Below are 26,456 nucleotides of genomic sequence, written 5' to 3'. Positions count from 1 at the left end.
CCAGACAGACAAGGCCAAGCCCAGAGAACTGGACTACTACACATGTCAACAGTGATTAATGTAAAGTGCCCAATCCTACCTCAGTGGCTTTTGGCCCCAGACCCAACCTCCATTCCATTCAGTCTGTAACTATGGTGACCCACAGTAAGCAAGGACACATTTGAGTGTGAGGCATACTCATCGTAACAATGCTGTCATTAATACTCAATAACAGCAGCTCAAGTCAAATGAATACTTATCAATCAAATTAATCTCATTGATGCTGACAAGGCGCCACAAGTCATTTGAAAATTAAACACAATTAAATGATTGTGGTTCTATTCTTCTTTTCAACACAGGCTACAATTTACTGTCCAAAATCCTCTTAACGAACACTTCCTTTCAGCAGACGACCCCCACTGACCCACCATGTAATGAAATGACTAGCAGTCTTATACAGGTAATGATTTATAATCCTGCTTGGCCCCAGCAGGGACCCTGCTAATTACCTGGGGATGAATCTCTCCCTCAGGCAACACATTTCAGCAGACGCCCTCCAAGTCTGTGTTCCAATTAGCACCCTATTCCCTTGATAGTGCACTACCTTTGACCAGGGCATATAGGGCTCTCGTCAAGAGTAGTGCACTGCACAGGGAATAGGGTGACATTTAGGAATCCGTCCAAATGAATGAGGGCCAGGGCCAACAGCCGAGCTCCTCAGTCCCCAAATCCTCTTCCCATCAGAGGTCCCATATGGTCGGTGTTCTGTGGTTCCCGTCTTTGTTGACATGGTTGGTAGGTTCCCGGCTGTTCACCTCACATGGTCCCTCCCCCCCGACGCCCTGACCTCTGGGAAAATAACAACAGCAGACACCCCCCCCCTTTCAGAGATATCTGTGGTTAAACGTCTTCTACAGTGACCTAATAACCTTTGACCTTGGCCACCTGCTGACTTACACACTCTACATAAAAATAACTAAAAGGTAACAAGAAACATGGTTATTTTGTCCAACATGTCATTGTGTTTTCATCTAAACATGCCAGTTCACATTTATTGTTCATAATGAAGACTGAGTGAAAGTCACTTGATGGTGGAGTTTCTTTATTGTCATTACAAAGTAGATTTGATGTTAGCCGATTTAAATTGAGTTAAACTACCTGTAAATAAAAACAAAACTAACTTCAAACTGCTTTAACACAGTTCTCTATAAACACATCTCCAGACTACCTGTTGACTATCTGGACCTCTCTATTGGAAGGACATAGACTTCAGTCCTGATCTCCAGACGCTAAAACAATGCATAAGTAGTTGTAGGCTGGAAGGCTTAAGACCAGTTAAGCAGTATGGATTTCCTTGGTTCATTCAATGGAACCCTTGAACCCAGCCCCATATTGCATCCATAGTGAACCAGTCAACCTTAACAGCACAATTTAAACCTTCAAACCGGCTACTGTATTTGACTATACGGCTTTAACTGAACTATAAGACAGAATTAAAGCCAACATAATTATAGTATTAGGACAACAATATGGAAGACTTGATACAGACTCAAGTTTTTATACTGTAGTAGTGGGGCCATTTTCTGACAGTGGCTAAATCAATGGGGTAGAGATGTGGATGGGGTGGATAGGAAAGGGGTAGGCCCAACTCATTTGGGAGGTGTGGGGGATGACCTTTACCCTTCCAACAGCAGTGGGAGCGGAGGAGGGGGGCTCTGTCCTGTCTAAGAGGTCTCTGTCTGGGGCCCACATGCTGTGGGTATTACCATGAGGGGCTGCACCAAAGACTCCGATTATCCCAATTAAGTACATATGCTTAAGCGCATATCCTATCAGACTTACAGTGTTAACGAAGCAAACTGAGAAACCTATTAACTGTGCCCATGTGAAAAACACACAATAACAACTAAGTTAATATCTGGAATTCTCGCTCTAAAATATTGTGATGGTGACAGAAGAGAGTTCTGTCCAGCCGTTGCTAGGTAGACTTTGGGGCATTCTCTAATCCAGGAGTATACCACATTATAAATACATCATTATAAACATGCCATTAACAAGTCAATGTTTACACCGTGAAAACAAACAGAAACCCAAATGGAAATCAAACCAAACATATTTTTTCTTACTGTGTAGGTAGAATGGTATTTCTGTTTCTCATGACAGAGTGAGTCAGGTCCCTAGACTCTCATACAGCTCAATCATTGAGGGGAATTTAGTTCAAGTCTGCCTGTAAACAGAACAGGGGAGAGGTGGTGTTCTAATTATCATATTACAAACAGTCATTGTGTAAGCTTACACAGTGTTCCCCACAGGAACATTGGGGTTTTCTTACGAACTAAACAGCTACATGTGGAGCCAAAACTAAAACATTGCCAACATTTTGACTTGTCTGTAGTGACACCACTATTGTTTAGCAGCTGCAAACAATCAGGTGCATATGGAGTCCTGTATGATTGATGGTCAAAAACAACAGCCTGACACACTGAACAGGAATAACTGAGTAATATTGACCTTAATATTTATAGTGGTTTTATGTGTGAGTCATAAGCACATTTGAAAAAGAAAAATAAACCTGTTATGGGTACATGAGTTACGTCTTTGCTCAGCAAACTAGATTTTAGTGCTCACTCATATCCATGTGTAATAACGTAATTTCCAAATGCTCTCTTCTATAAGCCAATAAAAAACGAAACATTACAAATTAACAATTTTATTCAATTTTAAGATCCTATTATTTTGAATATTCGCATTACATACCAGGTGAGAAACAAACATCCTGCGACATTTTATAAAAATGGTAATACAAAAATAGTATAAATATGACATTTATTGTACATTTTAAATATAAAAGTCCTTCACAGTTTTGGGGTATTGTAGTGCGTTGCTGGTCAGGTATGTGGAGCTAAGGTAGCTAGCTTGGCTACCTGGAGCTGCTCTCGCCGTTGCCTTGACGACCGTGCAGCTCCATCACCAGGCTCCGGATCTCCTCCCTCTTCCTCCACACCTGTTGCCGTGGAAACCAGCGCTCCAAGCGCAGGGGGAGGTCAAAGTGCACCACTGGGTTCTGGAGAAAGTCAGTGAGCCAACCAGAGGTTTGGATTAGGGCGTGATGTCATGCATGGGACAGTCAGTTATCATTTCAGATCAAGTGTCTTAAGACCATGACAGACAGAAAAGTGCCAATGAAATGGATGGTTGATGTCAGCTTGTTGTTCAGTGTGTGAGGTTGGAGGGGGAGGGCCGTACCTGCAGAAAGCTCTCCACGTACTGCAGGAGGTAGAGGCCGCAGTCGCTGCTGTTGTCCTGTAGGGGGACTCTACAGTGTGAAGCCTTCATACTGTCTACAGTGAAGTCTCTACATGTTCCTCTACGTACCTCCCACTCTACATGCAGGTAACTGGAGAGGACAGGCAGGGGAGAGATTGGAACTAGTGTACACACACATATTTAAACATACACACATACAGAGATGAACCACACACACACAGAGTACTCACTCCTGCAAGAGCTTATAGATGCTCTCATGGTTAGAGATCTTCAGGGAGTCCATGATGAGAATACAGTGTCTACAGAGAGAGAAAACAACCCAGTGATATTACATACACTGTTATAGATGGAGGAAGTACAGCCAATGAACTCAGTTAATGCACTCACTTCTTAATGATGGTCTCCTTCTGACAACCATCTTGGGTACACTCCTTCAAAATTGGAGGGAAAATGTAATTTAGAATGTTGCACGCATGCTCAAAACATCTGATTAAAAAATAAAATAAAATCGGAATTGTTTTAGAAAAGCGGTTGATATTTACTGGTGGGTTGTGGGGCCTCAATGTAGGTTTCCCTCTGGCTTCCCCTGTTCCACCTGAAGGACGTACACACACACACACACACAAACACAAACAAACACACACAAACACAAACAAACACACACAAACACAAACAAACACACAGCCCCCTTTTAATCAGCAGCAAATGTTTAGCCACTGTTTTATTTTCTTCTGTGGTGTTATGGCCAAATGTTCATGCTCTGCTTCTCTATGTTTCTTGGCTGGGTATGGAGGGCACGCTAGACCTGCAGCTGTATATAATAACATAAGGCCTAACATAGGGTTTTAACGGGTCGTTTGGGACTGACATCGCAGCATAAAAAGCCCCCTAGCTATCTTCCAACAATATTGAGCTAAAATAAAAACAATCTAACCCGACGTTAATTTGATCATTAGAGTTAAAGAAAATGTGCGAACACAACCCGGGCCGATTAGAAACGCTGTTACAAGGCCCTGGAGAGAGAAGTGAGATTCTGCCAAGGTAAATATCACATACACACAATGCATCAGGGCTGTCCAACGCACCTGTTCCGTTCTGCAGTTTGGGGTTGCTGGGCCCTGGAGAAGGCCCAGCTGAAGCCTGGGGCTGGCATTTCCTCTTCCCCCCACTGGCCTCTACTCCGGCTGGGCCGGACCACTCCTCATGCTGGGCCTGCTCCAGGCCAGGGAAACAGATCACCACCAGGTACCAGTGGGCTCTGGGGAATCAGATATAAGGGAATCAGACATAAGGGAATCAGACATAAGGGAATCAGATATACAGGAATTTGCAATGTATCATGTATGTGGCTATATGAGAAGTGTTCAATGTGTATGATAAGGTAACGTCTAATGTATGTATTATGTAGAGTGTGTAATGTACAGTATTTATTTTGTATACAGCAGTACTGTGTGTCTAAGACAATCTTTCCTCTGGGACACTACAATTCATCCCATCCTATTCTATGAGAGAAAGCGTAATGGACTGGGGATACAGAGATCTGCATAGGTCATATCTACATTCTCATCTAGATATATAGATATACAGCTGTGATCTGAACATGGTGGGTGTCCCCTATCCTAGCTTGGCTGTGTCCCCTGTCCTAGCCTGGCTGTATCCCCTGTCCTAGCCTGGCTGTGTCCCCTGTCCTAGCCTGGATGTGTCCCCTGTCCTAGCTTGGCTGTGTCCCCTGTCCTAGCCTGGATGTGTCCCCTGTACTGGCCTGGCTGTGTCCCCTGTCCTAGCCTGGCTGTGTCCCCTGTCCTAGCTTGGCTGTGTCCCCTGTCCTAGCCTGGATGTGTCCCCTGTACTGGCCTGGCTGTGTCCCCTGTCCTAGCCTGGCTGTGTCCCCTGTCCTAGCCTGGCTGTGTCCCCTGTCCTAGCCTGGCTGTGTCCCCTGTCCTAGCCTGGCTGTGTCCCCTGTCCTAGCCTGGCTGTGTCCCCTGTCCTAGCCTGGCTGTGTCCCCTGTCCTAGCCTGGCTGTGTCCCCTGTCCTAGCCTGGCTGTGTCCCCTGTCCTAGCCTGGCTGTGTCCCCTGTCCTAGCCTGGCTGTGTCCCCTGTCCTAGCCTGGCTGTGTCCCCTGTCCTAGCCTGGCTGTGTCCCCTGTCCTAGCCTGGCTGTGTCCCCTGTCCTAGCCTGGCCTGGCTGTGTTCTGAACATGGTGGGTGTCGCCTATCCTAGCCTGGCCTGATTCTCTTGTATAGGAACATACTGGAACATACCGTGTCAGAATAGAAATCCGTATCTGGAGCTTAGCTCATTTTCCAGCTACGCATCAGTCAGCGAGCTATTGTCATTATTGCTTTTTTCAGCGCTGCTTATTGAAAACCCATTAAGATATGTCAAATAGGTCTGCAGTATATAATAACATATGCCATTTAGCAGACACTTATATCCAAACGCGACTTACAGTCATGGGTGCATAAATTTTTCCTATGGGTGGCCTCAGCGGGAATCGGACCTACAGTCCTTGGCATTGCAAGAGCCATGCTCTACTGACTGAGCTGGGGTTCTAAATCATTGTGCTGGGGACAGAAGGTACAGTATGTAGACTAAAACCCTACTACTATGGTCCTAAACTGGAGGGAGGAGTTGAGGGAAAAGGGAACGTGATGTTGTGCAGCACTCCATCCAGACCTTCATCAACCCACAGCCATATGAATGAAGGTACGCACATACGGCCCGGTCTCTGTCAGGCGTGACAGAGGCTGTTTCAACTCCGGTGCAGCCTTGAGACTAGTACCGACCGACCGACAGACCGACCGACAGACTACACTACAGCTCAGGCCACATCCATTCATCTCCACTATGCTGGAGCCCTGCCCTGCCTGGACACTGTCTCCGCTCCAGTCTCATTGTCAGAGCCATGGCAGCTAGAGGGAAGGCTGAAGAAAAGAGCACTGTTTTCCCCAATCAGGGGAGTGTGGTGTCGTGACGTGTACAGTAGTGAAGTGTAGTATAGTGTTTTGTAGTGTATTATAGTGTAGTGTATTATAGTGTATTATAGTGTAGTATAGTATAGTTTAGTATAGTGTAGCATAGTGTTTGTAGTGTATTATAGTGTAGTGTAGTGTATTATAGTGTAGTATAGTGTAGTGTAGTGTAGTATAGTATAGTATAGTATAGTATAGTGTAGTGTAGTGTTTTATAGTGTAGTGTATTATAGTGTAGTATAGTGTAGTGTAGTATAGTGTAGTGTATTATAGCGTAGTGTATTATAGTGTAGTATAGTGTGGTATAGTGTAGTATAGTATAGCGTAGTGTAGTGAATTATAGTGTAGTGTAGTGTAGTGCTGGACCACCATGGGCTAATTGGGCACACGCATCTCCTCAGGAAATAATCTGTTCCGCTTTGCGAGATCGACAGAAACAGTGCTGGTATGGGTCTAAGTCTTGGCTCTACCTTCTGTGTGTGTGTGTGTGTGTGTGTGTGTGTGTGTGTGTGTCTGTGTCTGTGTGTGTGTATGTGTGTGTGTGTGTGTGTGTATGTATGTATGTGTGTGTGTGTGTGTGAGAGAGAGAGTAAGTGAGTGAGTGTGTATTAATCTCACTCACTGGTGATTGACAGGCACAAACAGGTAGTCCTTGTTGAAGATGTCAACATGGCGGGTCCAGGTCCTCACCCTCTGGTGTCTCCTGTCCCTGGCCCTGAGAGGAAGGAGAGGGGAACACTTTACAGCAACGCACACTACTCCTTCCATCAGAGTTCAGGTAGAATATCCAACATATTTAGAAATAGTCAAATTAACGTCTCTGTCAACACCATCATTAATATCGTTAGCATGTGACTAAGCCGCCAGCACACGTAGAGCATGCCGCCATGAGCATAACGCCAAACATGAGCCCCCTGTGCGGCGCCATGTGACGCGAGGCCGAGGCGAGACGCCCACTAAGCCGTTAAAAGACGCTGAGCGCTGATCTCCTTACGGGATGGCAGCCTCCTCCTCCAGGGACGTGTCCCGGCGGGTCAGCTGCTTGTAAAAGAAGCTGCTGAAGACATGACATCTCTCAGCCAGGGGCCCCGGGGCCCGCTCCAGGAGAAGATACCTGAGGGGACAGGAAGATGTTGAGGTTTTGCTGTACATTCACCTGCTGTGTGGCTGGGCTAAACTAAAGGGACGTGGCTGACATGCAAACTGATAATCAATTTCCGTATATGTTAAATGATGTTCATGTTAGGGTTTAGTTACAGTAAGGGTCAGTTTTAGGTTTTGGCTAGTCAGCCTGTCAATGGGATGCTGGTCAGAAAAGTCCCCTTAGTCTTGCTTCATTGTACTTTGTTGCGGTTTTAACCAATCAGCATTCGGGATTAGACCCACCCCTTGTATAATCACTGGTTACACGTCTGCTAGCTGGCTAAGATGTTCAAATTATAAGAGAAAAACATTGGTCCACAGGCAGATCACTAGAACTCACTTGAGGTAGAAGTCGATGATGACATCATTGAGGAACTGGCCACTGTCCAGACAGTCAAGGTCCTCTGTTGTCACGGTGATTCCTCCTTTAGAAGGGAGTGGTGGGTACTGGATCAACCTGATGATGGAGAGATCCAATAGTTCATGTGTAAACAAGAACAACAACAACTCATACTAACAGGTAGTATATTCTAAATTGAAAACCATCCATAACAATAAAGATATACTGCCCCCACCTGGTGGGCAGCAGGCCCTGGTGTCTGGAGTAACGCTCTCTGCTTCTGTGGTTCCCTCTGGTCCGACTGGGGCTCCCCTGATCAGAACAAGAACAGAACAGAAAGGCATTACAGAATCACCCTGCAGAAGTCGTCACCCCACTTAAACACCTCACACTTTACTCTACAGATACATCTGACTGCATGGGGGATTTTCCTCCAATGTCTTTTGGACGAGGGGAACAAGTGATCAAATTCAACGTTTTGGCAGGTGATGAGAACGAGGACGGTCGAGGTGATGAAGTCAAGGTCTGCTCTGATGACGAAGAGCAGCGAGGAAGAGGATGACCCCACTCACTCTGTGTGTGTGTGTGTGTGTGTGTGTGTGTGTGTTGGACAGATGAGGACTAGGGAGCCAGCTCATAAAGACCCCAACGAGGTGGCCTACTTTGGTCTATGCCAGCTGGCCCCAAAAACCCTGACGTTCCTTCCTGGACCAGATACACCACACACACATCACCCCCGCCACAAACACAAACATAATCCCCGCCAATCACATTTCACCCCCGCCACACACACACACCCACACACATTTGCCCACCCAGATCCCTTCTAACTGCCTGTGTAATTCCTCCATCCTTCTAGGACCTGTGAGGGAATAGAGACCAAGCTCACTTCTGCAGCTGGTTGGGAGTGATCCCACCCCCACCTAACGCTGCCCAATGAGCCTTCCCTCCATCCCTCCAATCTCCATCCCTCTATCCCTCCAATCTCCATCTCCATCCCACCAATCTCCATCCCTCCATCCCTCTTATCTCCATCCCTCTATCCCTCTAATCTCCGTCCCTCTATCCCTCTAATCTCCATCCCTCTATCCCTCCAATCTCCATCCCCATCCCTCCAATCTCCATCCCTCTAATCTCCATCCCTCTAATCTCCATCCCTACAATCTCCATCCCTCCAATCTCCATCCCCATCCCTCCAATCTCCATCCCTCTAATCTCCATCTCTCTAATCTCCATCCCTACAATCTCCATCCCTACAATCTCCATCCCTACAATCTCCATCCCTACAATCTCCATCCCTACAATCTCCATCCCTACAATCTCCATCCCTACAATCTCCATCCCTACAATCTCCATCCCTACAATCTCCATCCCTCTATCCCTCCAATCTCAATCCCTCTAATCTCCATCCCTCTAATCTCCATCCCTCTATCCCTCCAATCTCAATCCCTCTAATCTCTATCCCTCTAATCTCCATCCCTCTATCCCTCCAATCTCAATCCCTCTAATCTCCTTCCCTCTATCCCTCCAATCTCCATCCCTCTATCCCTCCAATCTCAATCCCTCTAATCTCCATCCCTCTAATCTCCATCCCTCTATCCCTCCAATCTCAATCCCTCTAATCTCCTTCCATCTATCCCTCCAATCTCCATCCCTCCAATCTCCATCCCTCTATCCCTCCAATCTCCATCCCTCCAATCTCCATCCCTCTAATCTCCATCCCTCCAAACTCCATCCCTCCAAACTCCATCCCTCTAATCTTCATCCCTCCATCCCTCCAATCTCCATCCCTCTATCCCTCCAATCTCAATCCCTCTAATCTCCTTCCCTCTATCCCTCCAATCTCCATCCCTCTATCCCTCCAATCTCCATCCCTCTATCCCTCCAATCTCCATCCCTCTATCCCTCCAATTTCCATCCCTCCAATCTCCAACCCTCCAATCTCCAATCTCCATCCCTCTATCCCTCCAATCTCCAATCTCCGTCCCTCCAATCTCCATCCCTCCAATCTCCATCCCTCCAATCTCCGTCCCTCCAATCTCCGTCCCTCCAATCTCCGTCCCTCTATCCCTCCAATCTCCATCCATCCATCCCTCCAATCTCCATCCCTCCAATCTCCATCCCTCTATCCCTCCAATCTCCATCCCTCCAATCTCCATCCCTCCAATCTCCGTCCCTCCAATCTCCGTCCCTCTATCCCTCCAATCTCCATCCCTCTATCCCTCCAATCTCCATCCCTCTAATCTCCATCCCTCTATCCCTCCAATCTCCATCCCTCTATCCCTCCAATCTCCATCCCTCTATCCCTCCAATCTCCATCCCTCTATCCCTCCAATCTCCATCCCTCTATCCCTCCAATCTCCATCCCTCTATCCCTCCAATCTCCATCCCTCCAATCTCCATCCCTCTATCCCTCCAATCTCCATCCCTCTATCCCTCCAATCTCCATCCCTCCAATCTCCATCCCTCTATCCCTCCAATCTCCATCCCTCTATCCCTCCAATCTCCATCCCTCAAATCTCGATCCCTCCAATCTCCATCCCTCCATCCCTCCAATCTCCATCCCTCTAATCTTCATCCCTCCATCCCTCCAATCTCCATCCCTCCAATCTCCATCCCTCTATCCCTCTATCCCTCCATCTCCATCCCTCCAATCTCCATCCCTCCAATCTCCATCCCTCTATCCCTCCATCCCTCCAATCTCCATCCCTCCAATCTCCATCCCTCCAATCTCCATCCCTCTATCCCTCCAATCTCCGTCCCTCCAATCTCCGTCCCTCTATCCCTCCAATCTCCATCCCTACAATCTCCATCCCTCTATCCCTCCAATCTCCATCCCTACAATCTCCATCCCTCTATCCCTCCAATCTCCGTCCCTCCAATCTCCGTCCCTCCAATCTCCGTCCCTCTATCCCTCCAATCTCCATCCCTCTATCCCTCCAATCTCCATCCCTACAATCTCCATCCCTCTATCCCTCCAATCTCCGTCCCTCCAATCTCCGTCCCTCTATCCCTCCAATCTCCATCCCTCTATCCCTCCAATCTCCATCCCTACAATCTCCATCCCTCTATCCCTCCAATCTCCATCCCTCCAATCTCCATCCCTCTAATCTTCATCCCTCCATCCCTCCAATCTCCATCCCTCCAATCTCCATCCCTCTATCCCTCCAATCTCCATCCCTCTATCCCTCCAATCTCCATCCCTCTATCCCTCCAATCTCCATCCCTCTATCCCTCCAATCTCCATCCCTCCAATCTCCATCCTTCTATCCCTCCAATCTCCATCCCTCCAATCTCCATCCCTCCAATCTCCATCCCTCCAATCTCCATCCCTCCAATCTCCATCCCTCTATCCCTCCAATCTCCAATCTCCATCCCTCTATCCCTCCAATCTCCATCCCTCCAATCTCCGTCCCTCCAATCTCCGTCCCTCCAATCTCCGTCCCTCCAATCTCCGTCCCTCTATCCCTCCAATCTCCATCCCTCTATCCCTCCAATCTCCATCCCTACAATCTCCATCCCTCTATCCCTCCAATCTCCATCCCTCCAATCTCCATCCCTCTATCCCTCCAATCTCCATCCCTCTATCCCTCCAATCTCCATCCCTCCGATCTCCATCCCTCTATCCCTCCAATCTCCATCCCTCTATCCCTCCAATCTCCATTCCTCCAATCTCCATCCCTCCAATCTCCATCCCTCCAATCTCCATCCCTCCAATCTCCATCCCTCCAATCTCCATCCCTCCAATCTCCATCCCTCCAATCTCCATCCCTCACTGGACACTGTCACTTCATCAGACCTGAGTCAGGGGCCATTCACACTGTGTGTGTGTGTGTGTGTGTGTGTGTGTGTGTGTGTGTGTGTACGTGTGTGCTGAAAGGGCCACTTCTTCTACCCAGTGCCGCCAACTGGCCTTCATAGAACCTGCTGTTATGTTGAGCACCCAGAACTCACAGTGGATTGAATAACACAGAGGTTTTATTAACAGGTTTATGACTTTATACCTCTGAGGGTGAGCCTGCATCTTAAGGCAGAGGGATGGATAGAGGGGAGGAGAGAACGGGGGGACAGGGGACGAAAGAGCACAGAGGTATACACACACTGTCAAGCACATACACTGAGCCAGACAGACATAGACAGACACAGACACAGACATAGACAGACATACTCACACAGTTCTGAGCTCCTGAGTGACTATACTGACCTTTGCTGTCCCCAGGCCAGGGTTGGGGTCTGCCACCAGGCTCTGCCCCAGCAGGGTGAGGAAGTGGGCGTCCTGGGGACAGCTGTGTATCAGCGCCAGGCCGTCTGCCCAGGACAGGGGGCTCTTCAGGTCGTAGGAGCGTCCCTGACGGAAGGCCTCTACGTCCAGCATGGAGGCTAGCAGAGCAGCCTGCAGATCACCCAGCTGTTCTCTTAGGACCAGGAGGAGGAACGGACAGGCCTGACCTATATATCCACAATAGGAGGGAACACACACACACACACACATTAACACAGACGGACGGACGCACACACAGAGACACACACTGTACCACACTTTGACAGGTGATGACTTTCTTTCCTCTAGATCATGTGGTTGAATCATAGCAGTGTGCTGCGCTGTGATCCGCCCACTAAGACTCAGTAACTGGCCCACATTAAGGACAACGCTCCACTTCTACACTTCTTTGTCTTTCTTTAGGTTTTGGAGGCAGAACCTTGGGAAGTTTGTTTTCCTGTTGACCTTCACAGCTTGATTGAACCTTTAACTCATTTAATCCACCTCTGGATCGGACGGAACACCAATCCCAATTTATCCTTTCTCCATGCATCAAATTCTCCACATCTGGTGAAAATATGTTAGATAATAGATTCATTTATCCTTGATTTAACCAGGGAAGTCACATTGAGATTGACGTCTCTTTTTCAAGTGAGCTCTTCTAAAGTTAACATGGACTCTCGAGTCTCGACTAACATTGTAATTAATTTCTCCCAGTGGACTCAGTAGTCTTACCAGGCAGAGTAACGGGGTGGAGGGCTGAGAGCTCTGTCTGCACCAGGTTGGCCTGGGCCTCAGACACCCAGAGGAAGAGCAGGGAGGGGGCCACTCGGCCGGGACAGCCCTGGAAGAGACTCCCGTCTTGGGCTAGACCTCCATCCCACACCGCGTACCCACGTAGCTGGGACGCCACCAGGCTCACCGACACCCCCCCCTCCTCCTCTGATGACACCCTGGAATCTGTTGGACAAGAGGGGGGGGGGGGGGTGTAATTATTCTGTTTTGATCATACTGGATATCTGATGACAGGGAAGTATTTTCTGTTGGATTATTTCAATAATTTATTTAAGGGTCGTATAGTGTTTTGGAGAAGGCAGAAAGCCTGTCTAATACACTGACTGTCAGGGGTTAAGAATCCAAAACCCAAGACCCTGGAGTTACTAGCACCATGATCTCACTAACTGACCACCTCCTGCTCAACATAAGCGTCTTAGGACACTAGTAAGATACACAGAAGCACCTGGAGTCAAGAGGGGTGAAAAGGTCGTGCAAACCAGTATGGCCTACCGTCGCCAAACGTAAATAGAACCCTAAGCTGAGCTTCTTAACCCTAACCCAGTCCACAGACAAACAGGTAAGTGTGTAGAGGTGTGTGTGTGTGTTTAGGTGTAAGTGTGTGTATGGGGGCACGTGTGTGTGACCCTCACATGGTCACAGACAGTTGAACAGGGTCGTTACCTGCTCACCTACAGTAAACAATAGGGTAAGCCATGGGGCTGGGACAATAACAAGACCAACCGTAATGACATTTATATAAAGGATTAAAGATGGGTTACCTAACGGAACATCAGGCTGGAATTAAATCATTACACATAATGAATATTATAAACTGGGTGGGTCGAGCCCTGAATGCTGATTGGCTGACAGCCGTGGTAAATTTGACCGTATACCACGGGTATGACAAAACAATGACTTTTACTGCTCTAATTACATTGGTAAGCAGTATATAATAGCAATAAGGCACCTTGGGGGTTTGTGGTATATGGCCAATATACCACGGCTAAGGGATGTATCCAGGCACTCCCCCTCGGGCCTTATTGCTTCAATATAGAATAGGCTGATCTGATCCTTCTACATGTAACTAACGTTTTTCTGCATCATACTGGCCGCCTACCTTTCCTTCCTAGAGAATGGATTTCAGCACTACACTTTCAGAACAGAAGTGTGTTTGCCAGTCTGACTTCACTAGTCTGATCCCACATTGACAACTCATTTGCTTATTGTCAAGCCAAACCTGTTTAGTGTGACAATGAGTGCCAAGGAGTTGGCATGATGGCACAAACAGACTGGCACTCAGGCTATGACCCTGCTGCCCTACTCATCTGAATACCTTGACCCAAGTCACATCACAAAGACACTGAGGGCGCAATCTATGATGCCAGGCCTCAATCTATGACGCCAGGCCACATGGTGCCACGTTGATGCCAACTAAGGAGAGGAGAAGGGGGGCATCATCTATGTGGTGGTGTGTGAGGCTGGGCGGCAGGCAGTGGGTGGCTCAGGGAGACTATGGCGCCCATATGATCCCCCTGGGGAAGGGAAGGACCCTGCATGTGTTGCAGTAAAGATGAAAACACACTAACACAGTGACTTCACCCTCTGAGGATTATTGAGACCTTTTTACCATCTTTCCCCCATCTGATCATTAGGCTAGGTCCTACTCCACGACCCACACACTACCGCAATGCCAAGCTGTCAGTGATTACCTTTCAGCGGTAGAGTGATGCCATCATCTGTTACCTATAAAAAGAGGAGGGAGATGAAAATATATTAGCAGGAGGAAAATGCTGACATGTCGTCATTACGGTATGTAATAAGATGAAGGGAGGAAAGGAGGATGAATAAAATAGCTGATTAGAGAAGAGGTAAAGGAGGAGAAGAGATTGAAGACAGGTGGAGGGATATTATAAAGCATCTGGTCCTAAGGAGGGTAGAATGACCCCTGACCCCTGACGCTCAGTCCTGACCGACCCCTAGGCCCTTATTCCCCTAGGCCCTTATTCACCTAGACCAGACCCGATGCATTTGTGTAGATCTGAAAGGATTGGATAGGTATTCATCATTGGACATATTTTGTGTGGTTGCTATGGAAACAATACCAATCATAACAGAATAATACATTCTGTTTAAAAGGGTTGTCAATAAAAAAAGACCATGTCTCGTTCATCAACAACGGAAGGAAAGTTTCCAGACATGACAAAAGCAGCTAAATAAATAAAATACAATAAAATACGCAATGTGGACTTCCCTGTTGTGTTGCTGTTCTCACAGTGGAAAACAACAACAGTTTGACACGGTAACCTAGTGACCATAAGGTAACTGCTCCGGACTCACTGACCACAGTTTAATTCACCCCGGTACTCTGTCATTAGCACCATACTATTTCTTAATTGCTTGTTAAAGTGGAAGAAACAAACACAATAGGATTTTATGGCCCTTGAATGGACTTGATGGGAGTTTGGAGAACACCTGGTGATAAACTGCCAATGTTTTGCCAGTTATGGTCTTGAGTTGCTTATCATGTTATTGTTACAGCAAGAGACTGGCATGTCCAGTCAAGGTTGTTTAGAGATGAAGTGTTCAAAGTAGTGACACATATTTGATTTTCTATTTTATTCCAGCTCTCTCCATCTATCCCATCAGTGTAATATGTGAGGAGTGGCCCATTAAGACGTTGGAAAACACATATCCTTTATTAAAATATAAACCAGGAACAAAAACTAGTGATGGGCCAATCACATTAAGGGGGAAACTATGTGGAAGAGGGCATGGAAAGAGAGAGAGAGAGAGAGAGAGAGAGAGAGAGAGAGAGAGCGATACATGTCATTATAAGTACGGCTCAGGACAGTGCAACAGAAGAGAAGAAAGAGAGAAAGAAGGACAAATAGTGATGTGAAATCAGGACGGTGAGGAAAGAACCTGGTTATTTCTGTGTCTTCCATCCATACAGGCTTCAACTCAGACACATTTGAAACACACAGGTATTATTCACACCTAATTGTGACTGTGGAACACAAGCACGCGCCTACGTGTACACAAAGATAGAGACAGATAGAGAGAGTGACCTAGACACACACACCACTAGCCCAAGTGTCTTACCACCAGGTTTCCATTGGCCTGTGCTCGGACCACCCCAGCGTGCAGTGTAGAGAAAGACAGTTCCATGATAGGAGGCAGTGGCTGTGTGCTGCAAGGGTTGTGCTCCGATACTCTCTGTGACCCCGTGACCTTCTCTCCAACCACAGCCTGCCAATCACAACACAGGGGCACCGGCACACGTTTAAATCATTCACAGCATTGCATAAAACACCTCATATTCACCTCAACTGCTTAAATAGATTTCTTCCCAGGCATGAAAAAAAGACCCTCCTGGAAGCAAATGCTTTAATCCACCACGATTTCCTAGAATGTTTTCAATTGGTGATGTCTTGTCTTTCATGTGCAACAAGTTACGCTGGATGGAGTTTAAGGTGGAGGCCATTCATCTACACTGCACTGAGCAACATAGAAATCCTTGAACAGAGATGAGAAGCTCTGTTCAAGATGGTCAACAACAGGGGTTACATCTCTTCCTCTACTGCACCTCTAAACACAATAACAAACATGTTGGATCTTAACCAGAGTTATCTGCTTCTACTAAAACATCCACTGAGATGAGGCTTTCTACTACTAATTATCTCACAGCACCAGACTGGTTTATTTTATTACTAACACTTTCCCAATCCTCACTGTCTGTTAGCTAGCTAAACCTCTACACGTGTTACAAATAGGCAGTTAGCTGACAAGAGCTGGCAAACCTCACCTAAGTCGTGATATAGGCTACAATGTTATCTTCTACAAGTCTGACCTCTCAATTCAAGTCTGTAAACAGCTGGCTTCTCTGAGTACTGGCTTCTCTGAGTACTGGCTTCTCTGAGTACTGGCTTCTCTGAGTACTGGCTTCTCTGAGTACTGGCTTCTCTGAGTACTGTCGTCGCTGAGTACTGTCGTCGCTGAGTACTGGCTTCTCTGAGTACTGCATATAAAAATGTCTGTCTTGATTTGTTTGCCTAATTTGATGCTCTCTGTCTGTCAAATGCTCTAATATTTTTCAAAACCATATAATATGTTATTTGTCCAGGCAACCATAGAATTAGAATTCTATGCAATTAAAGTGAATAGGCCTATGACATGTAATGACGTACCATGATCATTGGAGACATATGCAAGTACTGGAATGCCCCCGCATCCCTCCTACCTGTTTGGGTACATGTTCCTCTGGTGTGGGTTGGCTTTGCCTGGGGCTGTGGCCCTGTTGTGGGGTCTTCAGCCTGGGGCACTCCTCTTCATCATCATGGCCCTCCTCATCCTCACTGGATAGCACAACTGACAAACAGAGACACTCAACTTAGTATGGTGATTATACACTGTCGTTATGCAAACAATGGGAACTGAGAATATTACAGGCCAGGAGCCGGTTGCAGTAGCTGGATGTAAGAAAAAGTTGGTCTTCAATGATAAGTGAAAGGTAGCTACACCCAGAACATTCTAGACACTGTTAGTTAGTGTGTCAATGGGTGGCTTCACGAAGGAGCTGCTGGCACACTGACTGTCACTGAAGTTGAGAGCTGGAGCTCCTTTCCATGCTCTACCACCTACTGAGACTGTCACTTTTAAATTAGTGTGTTAATTAGTGTGTCAATTGGTGGCTTCACGAAGGAGCTGCTGGCACACTGACTGTCATTGAAGGACTTAAGGGGATTGGAGTGGCATCTATTTGCATGTTAGATGACTCCTTTGATGTATGATTAGCTAATACACTGTAGGGAGGATGAACATTGCAATGGGCCATTTTCACCATTTTTAAAATTCTCAAGTAGTCTTTGTAATGTTATTTTTAAATCACTGAATGTCTAATAAATCACTGTGTCTGTTTATTTAATGAAAATAACTCCAACATGTATTTTTTTTGCATTTACACTGAGTATACCAAACATTAGGAACACCTTCCTAATATTGAGACCTAGCTGGAGATGGCTGTTAGCTGCTCAGTGCAAAGTCAATGGGTTAGGTTAAGGGGGGACTAGGAGCTCCTGGTAGCATCAGAGGGAGCCAGAGCCAGAAGGGGATTGGCTCAGTGTGGGTCAGGTGCCAGTAGACAGACACAGGACTAATGGGCTTTATAAGGAGCTTTGGCTATCCACAGTAATCTGGGTGACTACTTGTCTCCCTTCCTCCCTCCCTCCACCCTCACAACCCTCCTCTCTCTACCTCCTCCCTCCTCTCTCTTCCTCCCTCCTCCTCCCCCCTCTCTCTTCCTCCCTCCTCCTCTCTCTTCCTCCCTCCTCCCCCCCCCCTCTCTCTTCCTTCCTCCTCACTCTACCTCTCTCTACCACCATGCATGGTACATTAACATGGAGGGACAAAGGGGACTGAGAATAACCAAGTCTGCTCTCGTTATCACTATGGTCTTTTCCTTGTCAGCACTTTGAGTGCACGTAAAGACACACACATCTTCAAACACACACACACACCTCAAAAACGTTAACCACCCCTCTGCGGTGGAGGCAGGCCAGGCATTCATCTCTCAGCACCGCTGACAGCTGATAGTTTCCCATGTCTGCCTCTGGCTACACATTCTTGACCCCAAAGAGCTTGTAAAGCTGTAACTAGGACCCATTAGGAGAAGAGGGAACAAATGCGGACCAGATGAGGCTCCTCATCGGATGTCATGTCCTCATCATTCCCCTGATGATGTCCCAGCCCCATGTTGACAAAAATATATTTATGGTAAATATTGCCTGTACTGAAAATTACAAAACCCAGCTTGAGTTTCCTCTCTCTTCCAACTGCTTCTTGGCTCCCTATCGCCCCATGGCGTCATCATTATGGAGGCTCCTGTACTCGTTACTACCTAATCACTAGGGATTTGAAGGGCCAAGACTCCGCTAGAGAGAGGAAGGCCATGGGTCTCTGCTAGAACACATCCTCGCTAAGGATGCAGCACACCACAGATCCAATCAATGGCTATGGACGTGGCTTATATCACATAGAAGTTAAGGTTAGGGTTGGTTATAGGGGTGGAGCTTAGGTCCTTCCAGAGGAGCCATTCTAACGTCCACGGTGGTGGTGCACCATGCCCACAGAGGGAGTTTCCCTTCAAATTGCCTCCAGTGTGTCAGAGTGTGCTCTGGGTTGTTCGTAAATTCAGAGCGTTGTCAGATTATCTGTTCGTAAATTCAGAGTGTTTCGCTCTCTGAGCGTTCAGAGCGCACACTGGACGCTCTGGCCGAGGAGAAGGGTTGATCCAAGCGTTCTGACCTCACAACGGCAGTCAAGCACCCAAGCTAACTGGCTAAATTTGGCTAGCTTGCTAGCTACTTCCAGACGCAAATGAGAGAACAGCTCACTCTGACCATCTTACTCGCCCTAGCAGAGCTGGTTAGGCTGTTTTCATGTTGTCTAGAGAGTTGGTGACTAACTGTGCTGCTGGCAACAATTTAATGGTGTTTTTTTGCCAACGTTGAGTGACACCGGTCATATTCAACAGGTGTTGCGCGTTTGTAAATTCATCGGTTATCCTGCGCTCTGGCATACTCAGACGAGAGTGCTCTGAAATCGAAGTAGCCAGAGTGAATTTACGAACGCACCCTTAGTCTCCCTCGCCTCCGGTCTAGTTTCCATAGCCACAAAGTCACATTCCACAGCCACATTCTGCCTTGCAAATGACATCATTACTTTCTTAAAGAGACACCGCACACTTTGATCAAATAAGATATTGCTTCTTCTATGCAAATGTTGATCAGTACAATAAAATAATATGTTCTAGCAGTTGCCAATAAAATAAGTCCTAAATGGAAAGGATTGTTTGTCATCTGTAGCCCCATGATATCAGCTAAAATAAGCTCCATAACTCAATGCATGCTCACACTCCTATTGAATAATATGGATTCGCCTGTATTGTGGATAGGCCTAGGCTACATCTTGATTTCCCCAGTTTATCAATAGAGATTTACCCTTCAAACAAATGATTACCATTATGTTGTTTTGTAGTTAGATTGGTAAAAACAAAGTCAAATTGATTGCATGATTGTATAATTGATTTATTAATGTATACATGGCTGTCACTAAAAAATGGACATAAAAATGTTCAAATGCAATGATATTGAACTCAAAAGATGCCCAACGATTGAACAGAGCAGCAGCTGAGTTTATCTGTCTGGATCAAGTGCCATTCTGTGACTTTGGCTAATACGCCTTCTTTTTGTTGTTGTGGTATCATTTTAGTATCGAGTATCGTGATACTAAACCTGGTATCGGTATCGAAGTCAAAATCCTGGTATCGTGACAACACTGCAGCAGCCAAACAATAAGAGTCAAACTAGAAGCCTGTGCCCAGCTCTTACGGAGACCAACTGACTGACAGACAGGATGGCTGACTTTGTGTGTCCCACTCCAGCAGTCTACTCTGTGACCATTCACTGGTGCCAGGCCTGAGGCTCTGCTTTCTACTAGCCAGCCTGTTAAGTAATGGGCCTGAACCCCACTAAGACATACAGCTGAAAACTGCTTCCTCGCCATTGGTGGAGGACGATATTCTATTCTGACGACATTGGGTGAGGAGGGTATTTTGCTTCGTGTATAATGTTTGTTCAGTATGACAACACTCATATTACAGAGTCGTATGTGACGTCAAACCGCCAGTCTATGCGTGATTTATGTTGCATGTTCTTATCAATATGCTATGAAGGGTTCAACAGTGGTTCAACTTACTAGGTTCTGTGGAGGTGGGCTTGGGCCTCCTCAGCCTGAGATGGAGGGAGAGACACTTGGTTGGAGGCCTCCTCTCTCTGTCTGTGAGGTTGGGGTTAGCCGGGAGGGGAGACCTGCTGAGGGACAACCGCTTCTCTTGTGTGGCCCGGGTCACTGAGGCCACAGCGGAAGGGGAGTGTCTAGGGGAACCTGTGGATGCACCTCTGGCCCCTGATGTCAACGGGCGGTCGGGAGGGTCGTCACTCTCTGAGCTCTGGCTACGGTGGCCTGCTGGGACAGGGACACTTCCCCTGGGGTGCGTCCCTGATGAACCACTACTCCTCTTGATCCTGTCCTGCAGTGATCCTGAGCTTCCCGTCCTCTCCTTCTGAAAGCACACCAGGTAGGACTACTAGTCACAGGGGTTAACCTAACAGAAATTATTACAATCAACTAGAAAAAAGGTTCATTTCCTAAAAGAAAATGTGTGTGCCTGCATCTGCCCCTACAGTAACCTACTTGTTCTCATATAGTTTGATATAGTTTGTTTTCAATGGCCACACTTTACAAGAGTCTATACTATTCTATAGAATAAGCTACCCTGGGGTGTTATCCTGTAGCAAGACATGGAGATACCAGCTCAGCTGAATCAGGACTATCTGTATAGGGCGGAAGTTAAGCAACTTGGCTGTTCACTGTTGTGAATAAACAGAGCAACACTGAGTTAGCCAACACTTACAAACAATGCCTGAAAAAGCTAGCCGACGCACAACCTAGCTAGCTAACAAGTATGGTTATGACCAACGCAATAACTAATGTACCAGACTAGTAAGTACAAGCAATTGTTTTCAACTAGACATATCTTTATGTGAGTCCTGAGGCCAGTCAACTGTGTATCCGTCCCAAATGGTCCCCTATTAACTATAGTGCACTATCTAGGGAACAGGGTCCCACTTGAGACGCAGCCATTGTCCCTACCTCTGTGTTTTGTGGTGGAGATCCATTCACCCCAGAGTCACGTCTCCTCCATGTTGGGTCTCCCGGGGGGACAGAGGGCCTGTCACCCATCTTTGAGGAACTGTCCGCCTCTCTTTCTGGAGACGGTTCTGATGCAGAATCCTCCGACGACTCCACTGGGCTGCATCTCACAGACAGTTGTGAATCTCCTGGGGAAGATGTAAAAATTATAATAAAATATATGATATTTAGCAGACACTTTTATCCAAAGTGACTTTGATAAACATTTTGGTGTGGGTGGCTCCAGCGGGAATCGAACCAACGAAATAAGCTAGTAAAACACAACAGTTCCATTTTGACCCTTGCTGAAGAGACAGTAGCCTGGTTGTCCACATGTATGACATGACAACGATACCCAGACGAGTCGGCTAAAGCACACAGCTAAATGTGACACGTCTTGAACGAGAAAGAGTTCAAAGAAAAGCAGTCAAACGCATTTTTAACAAGGCCATAAAGTTAAGCATTTGTTTATCCAACCAGGAAAATGGTCAGGCTTGCCAACACAATGTAGAAGAGGAGGGGAAACACAAGGGGTGGTTAGACACAGAAACACCTGCTAAATGTTAACCCCACTGCTCCATGAAACACCAGCAAAACACTTAACGAGGAAAACTCCTGATTACACAATAATGTTTGAACCTAAATTGGTTAGGTCTATGTAGATATAAGCGGCCTCCAACTGCTGTGGATCTACAGCCTAGACTGAGCACCAAGATTAAAGAAAGATGTGTTTTAAGACAAATAATACATTTTCACAAAAACAGTGTAGCATCCACAATGGTAAATTGTCTTCATCAGGCTAATCTGAGCATTGTCTAGGGATTGTTTTGGAATGTGTGAGAAAGATTGTATGGTAGGATAGGATTTCACCTCAAATATGAACTTGAGCCATGTCCTTCAAATATGGTATGTGTGTGTGACACTGACCAGTGAACTCTGCACGGCGCATCTTGAGCAGTGGCGACGCTTGATTCTTGTCCCGGCACAGCGTGTCTGATGCCCTCTTAGGGCGCCATCTAGTGGAGGACAACGGTACAGTCAGGCCAAATGATTCCAAGCATTGATTTCTATGGTCGGTGTCACTTCTAGAACAAGTGTGAACTGAACAAGCAGAATCATACGTGAATTCACATAAAAAAAAGAAACTAGGTTCTAATTCCTAGAGTTTTATCAGTTTTTCAAGATCTATTACATTACGTGGTCCACTGTAGCTCAATTGGTAGAGCATGGCGCTTGTAACGCCAGGGTAGTGGGTTCGATCCCCGGGACCACCCATACGTAAAAATATATGCACACATGACTGTAAGTCGCTTTGGATAAAAGCGTCTGCTAAATGGCATATTATATTATATTATATAGTCATTTAGCAGACGCTCTTATCCAGAGTGACTTACAAGAGCAATTAGGGTTAAGTGCCTTGCTCAAGGGCAAAGACAGATTTTTCACGTAGTCGGCTCTGTGATTCAAACCAGCAACCTTTCAGTTACTGGCCCAACGCTCTTAACCACTAGGCTACCTGCCGCCCTGATGACATACCCGTTTTTTAAGCAGGAAGGAGAGGCTGCTGGGAGTCTTTGTTCAGCTTCATGTGTTGATGCCACAGGGCTTGATAGGTGAGGTGGCTTCTCATGTGTCAGAGACTCCATCTGCTTCCTAGGTGTTCTGTTGACTGCTAGCTGAAAGCGAGGGGGTGATCTCCACAGCGTGCTGGACCTGTGTGCCTCTCTCCATTTGCTGTGCTCGGAGGAATCCCCTCTCTGGCTGGTAACTGGACGGTGTTCTGGGGTCTGAGCTGGTCTCTGGAAGCCTGTTGACTGGCTGGAGTTCCCTTTGTCTGGATGGCTAGGTCCAAGACGCGCTTTACATACATCCCTCAGAACTAGCCGGTTATGAGCGCTGCAAACAAGTAAACAGTGGTCAAAGTCTCAGCAAAGTCTATCTCACATCTCAGGAACCACATCAATACCATATAACGGTAATATAATCTGTGTAATATAACCTGGACTTTTTTTGTCATCATGATTTCCAGTTATACACACTGTACTAGACATTTTGACCAGGTAAATTTAACTGGTTGAACAGCTCCATCTACTGAAATTAGTAAGCACTGCAGGTATCCATGACCACTGCATCCTGTCAACAAAATCACCAACAGAAACCAGGCAAGAGGCAAAAGCGCAGAAAAGTGGTGGAGAGAGAGTCATGATGGACACCAAATCAAAGTAAGTCATCTAGGACAGGTAAATCAAGTAAGTCATCTAGGAGAGATAATTGACATTCTTAATCCAGCAGCACATTGTCTTTGAGCACTGTACAAATAAGCTCTGGTCCAGTGAGTCGCGTCACTTGTTGATGCTGTTCATTAAGCTCAACAGCATGAACGCTATGGACCAGAGCTATGTACAGACCATCTCTATACATACCTCACTTTCCCAGCTCTGGAGATGTGTCCATTCAGAGAGCCAACCTGTTCAGGCTTTTTTCCATTGGAAGAGCCATTGCACCAGCTTGTCTGATAAATGACACACAGTGTTGTTTCAGCATAAGTATTAACTCATAGGCTAAATAGTACATTGACCTACAGCTTTTAAAGTGTCTTGAGAGTGCTAGGTTTAAATTAGAGAGTCTGGGGTTGCATCGCAAATTGCACCCTGTTCCAGAGGAGGCTGGTGGGAGGAGCTATAGGAGGACGGGATCATTGTAATGGCTGGAATGGAAGTAATAGAACAGAGTAATAGAACGGAGCCAAATATTTGGTTTTCATATGTTTGATACCGTTCCATTGATTCCATTCGAGCCATTACAATGAGCCTGTCCTCCTATAGCTCCTCCCACCAGCCTCCTCTGCCCTATTCCCTGTGGTGTACTATTTGACCAAAGCCGTCCTGTGGGCTTTGATCAAAAGTAGTACATAGATTATATAGGAAATAGGGTGTCATTTGGGAGGCACTTTGGGAGACGTGTGTGTGAGCAACAATGTCCAACTCAAAAGGTTTCATTAGCATGAGTATTTTAGTTACACAGTGTACAAAACATTAGGAACACCTATTATTGAGTTACACCTCCTTTTGCCCTCAGAACAGCCTCAATTTGTCAGGGTATGGACTCTATAAGGTGTCGAAAGCGTTCCACAGGGGTGCTGGTCCATGTTGACTCCAATGCATCCCACAGTTGGGTCAAGTTGGCTGGATGTCTTTTGGGTGGTGGACCATTCTTGATGTACTAGGGAAACTGTTGAGCGTGAAAAATCCAGCAGCGTTGCAGTTCCACACACTCAAACCGGTGCCCCTGGCACCTACTACCATACCCCGTTCAAAGGCACTTAAATATTTTGTCTTGCCATTCACCCTCTGAATGGCACACATACACAATCCATGTCCTAATTGTCTCAAGGCTTAAAAATCCTTCTTTAACTCGTCTCATTCCTTTCATCCACACTGAAGTGGATTTAACAAGTGACATCAATAAGGGATTATAGCTTTCACCTGCATTCACGTGGTCAGTCTGTCATGGAAAGAACAAGTGTTCCTAATGTTTTGTACACTCAGTGTATACCTTCTAGCTATGTCGATCTCACTTATCACCATGATCAAATATAAACACAACATTCATTAACAAATAATGAGTCACTTTGTGTGAAAATGCAGCTCATTGGGGCTCTGTCCACTTCAGATGGAAATGGTATGGGATACCTCGAATGGCCTGGAGGTATCCTGGACTCGTGAGAGAGGTGACTGCATGTGCATGCTGTCAGCTTCTGGTGGCTGTTTTCTCTTGGGGATTTTGAAGGGAGCTGCCATCTGAAATGAAGAATTACTGTATTACTGAGCTGCCAATTACGCTGACCAGCTTGTAGCTAGCTATGTTGTAGCTCTGGTCCAGGTCGTTAGTGCGCGTCCGTCCACTAACGTTACTTGACCAGAGCTAGCTATGTTCCATCACCTCCTAATCAAGTGAACCTGTGCATTGTTGTTTAGGCTGTTTTGGAGGATGTGAGATAGTTAGCTAGCTACCTGCAATATTAAAAGCCAGTTGGTTAGCCAATATAGCTAGCTAGCTAAGATATATGCTACAGTAGCTAGCAAGCCAACTTACTTGACTGTCAAAGGTGCTGAATCAGATGGAAAGATGGCTAAAGAACTAAAACAAGAAGCATTGTAAAGAAGCCATTACGTTTTCATTTGCAACCAATTCAATGTTCTCATATTGGCTAGCAAGCCAGGGATAACTGCTTTCAGTAAACTGCTACATCAATCTAGCAGCAGGAAGCCAGCAACAACAGAGGCGCCTCCAGCGTTAACAGGAAATTGGTGAAAGCGTGTTCACGCCCAACCTGTTTGCACTCTTGGTGCGCAAACCAAGTCTGGTAGGTTTATTACTAGGCCTATAAGTGGTGTGTTATGTGTAGGCAAAGCCAATTACGCCACAAAAACATAATTTCTGGATCAACTGTGGTGTTTGGTGATACATAAGAGGTTTATGAATTGCAAATGTGTACAATGCACAATCGAATATACTAGTAAATTGGGACAGCGTAATGCTATGGTTGTGCAGTGCAAGACTTCCGTATCTAGCTATGTGCTGTAAATAATGTTACAACAAATAGCTAACAAAATCAGTAACTACTAGATAATTTAGCATCTAGAACCTGTCGTATACGAAAGGTTAAGAAGAAATGTATCAAATGTGGATTTATTTGTGCGAGCAACAGTTGTGATCCCTCTCTCCCTCCTCTCCCGGAGGACCTGAGCCCTAGGACCATGCCTCAAGACTACCTGGCCTGATGACTCCTGGCTGTCCCCAGTCCACCTGGTCGTGCTGCTGCTCCAGTTTCAACTGTTCTGCCTGCGGCTATGGAACCCTGACCTGTTCACCGGACGTGCTACCTTGTCCTGGACCTGCTGTTTTCGACACTCTCTACCGCACCTGCTGTCTCGACCTCTGAATGCTCGGCTATGACAAGCC

The 26,456-nt window shown here is 46.4% G+C and overlaps 1 protein-coding gene across 3 annotated transcripts; it reads right to left on the bottom strand.

The window, feature by feature from the left end:
- Positions 1-1,066: 1,066 nt before the first annotated feature.
- Positions 1,067-25,763, bottom strand: senp7b (SUMO specific peptidase 7b). 3 transcript variants are annotated; one of them, XM_084152675.1, is made up of 22 exons: positions 25,587-25,763; positions 25,184-25,291; positions 23,915-24,003; positions 23,028-23,387; positions 22,419-22,507; positions 21,453-21,640; positions 20,496-20,862; positions 16,981-17,108; positions 15,843-15,989; positions 14,450-14,483; positions 12,699-12,923; positions 11,907-12,151; positions 7,938-8,014; positions 7,703-7,819; positions 7,214-7,333; positions 6,842-6,934; positions 4,332-4,504; positions 3,789-3,841; positions 3,634-3,677; positions 3,477-3,545; positions 3,226-3,376; positions 1,067-3,043 (listed from the first exon to the last, which is right to left on the bottom strand). In XM_084152675.1, the coding sequence occupies exons 2-22, from the start codon at positions 25,289-25,291 to the stop codon at positions 2,900-2,902; spliced, it is 3,021 nt and encodes a 1,006-aa protein (XP_084008801.1). In that variant the 5' UTR covers positions 25,587-25,763; the 3' UTR covers positions 1,067-2,899. The 3 variants fall into 3 exon arrangements, with proteins under 3 accessions (XP_084008801.1, XP_084008802.1, XP_084008803.1); XM_084152676.1 differs by having other exon boundaries at positions 25,665-25,763; XM_084152677.1 differs by having other exon boundaries at positions 20,496-20,859; positions 25,587-25,675.
- Positions 25,764-26,456: the final 693 nt, after the last annotated feature.

This window comes from Coregonus lavaretus, assembly GCF_964263955.1.
Source record: "Coregonus lavaretus genome assembly, chromosome: 35".
In the NCBI taxonomy this organism is placed as follows: Eukaryota; Metazoa; Chordata; class Actinopteri; order Salmoniformes; family Salmonidae; genus Coregonus; species Coregonus lavaretus.
The sequence above is the reverse complement of the archived record's forward strand: the minus strand, read 5'-3'. Positions and strand labels throughout refer to the sequence as shown.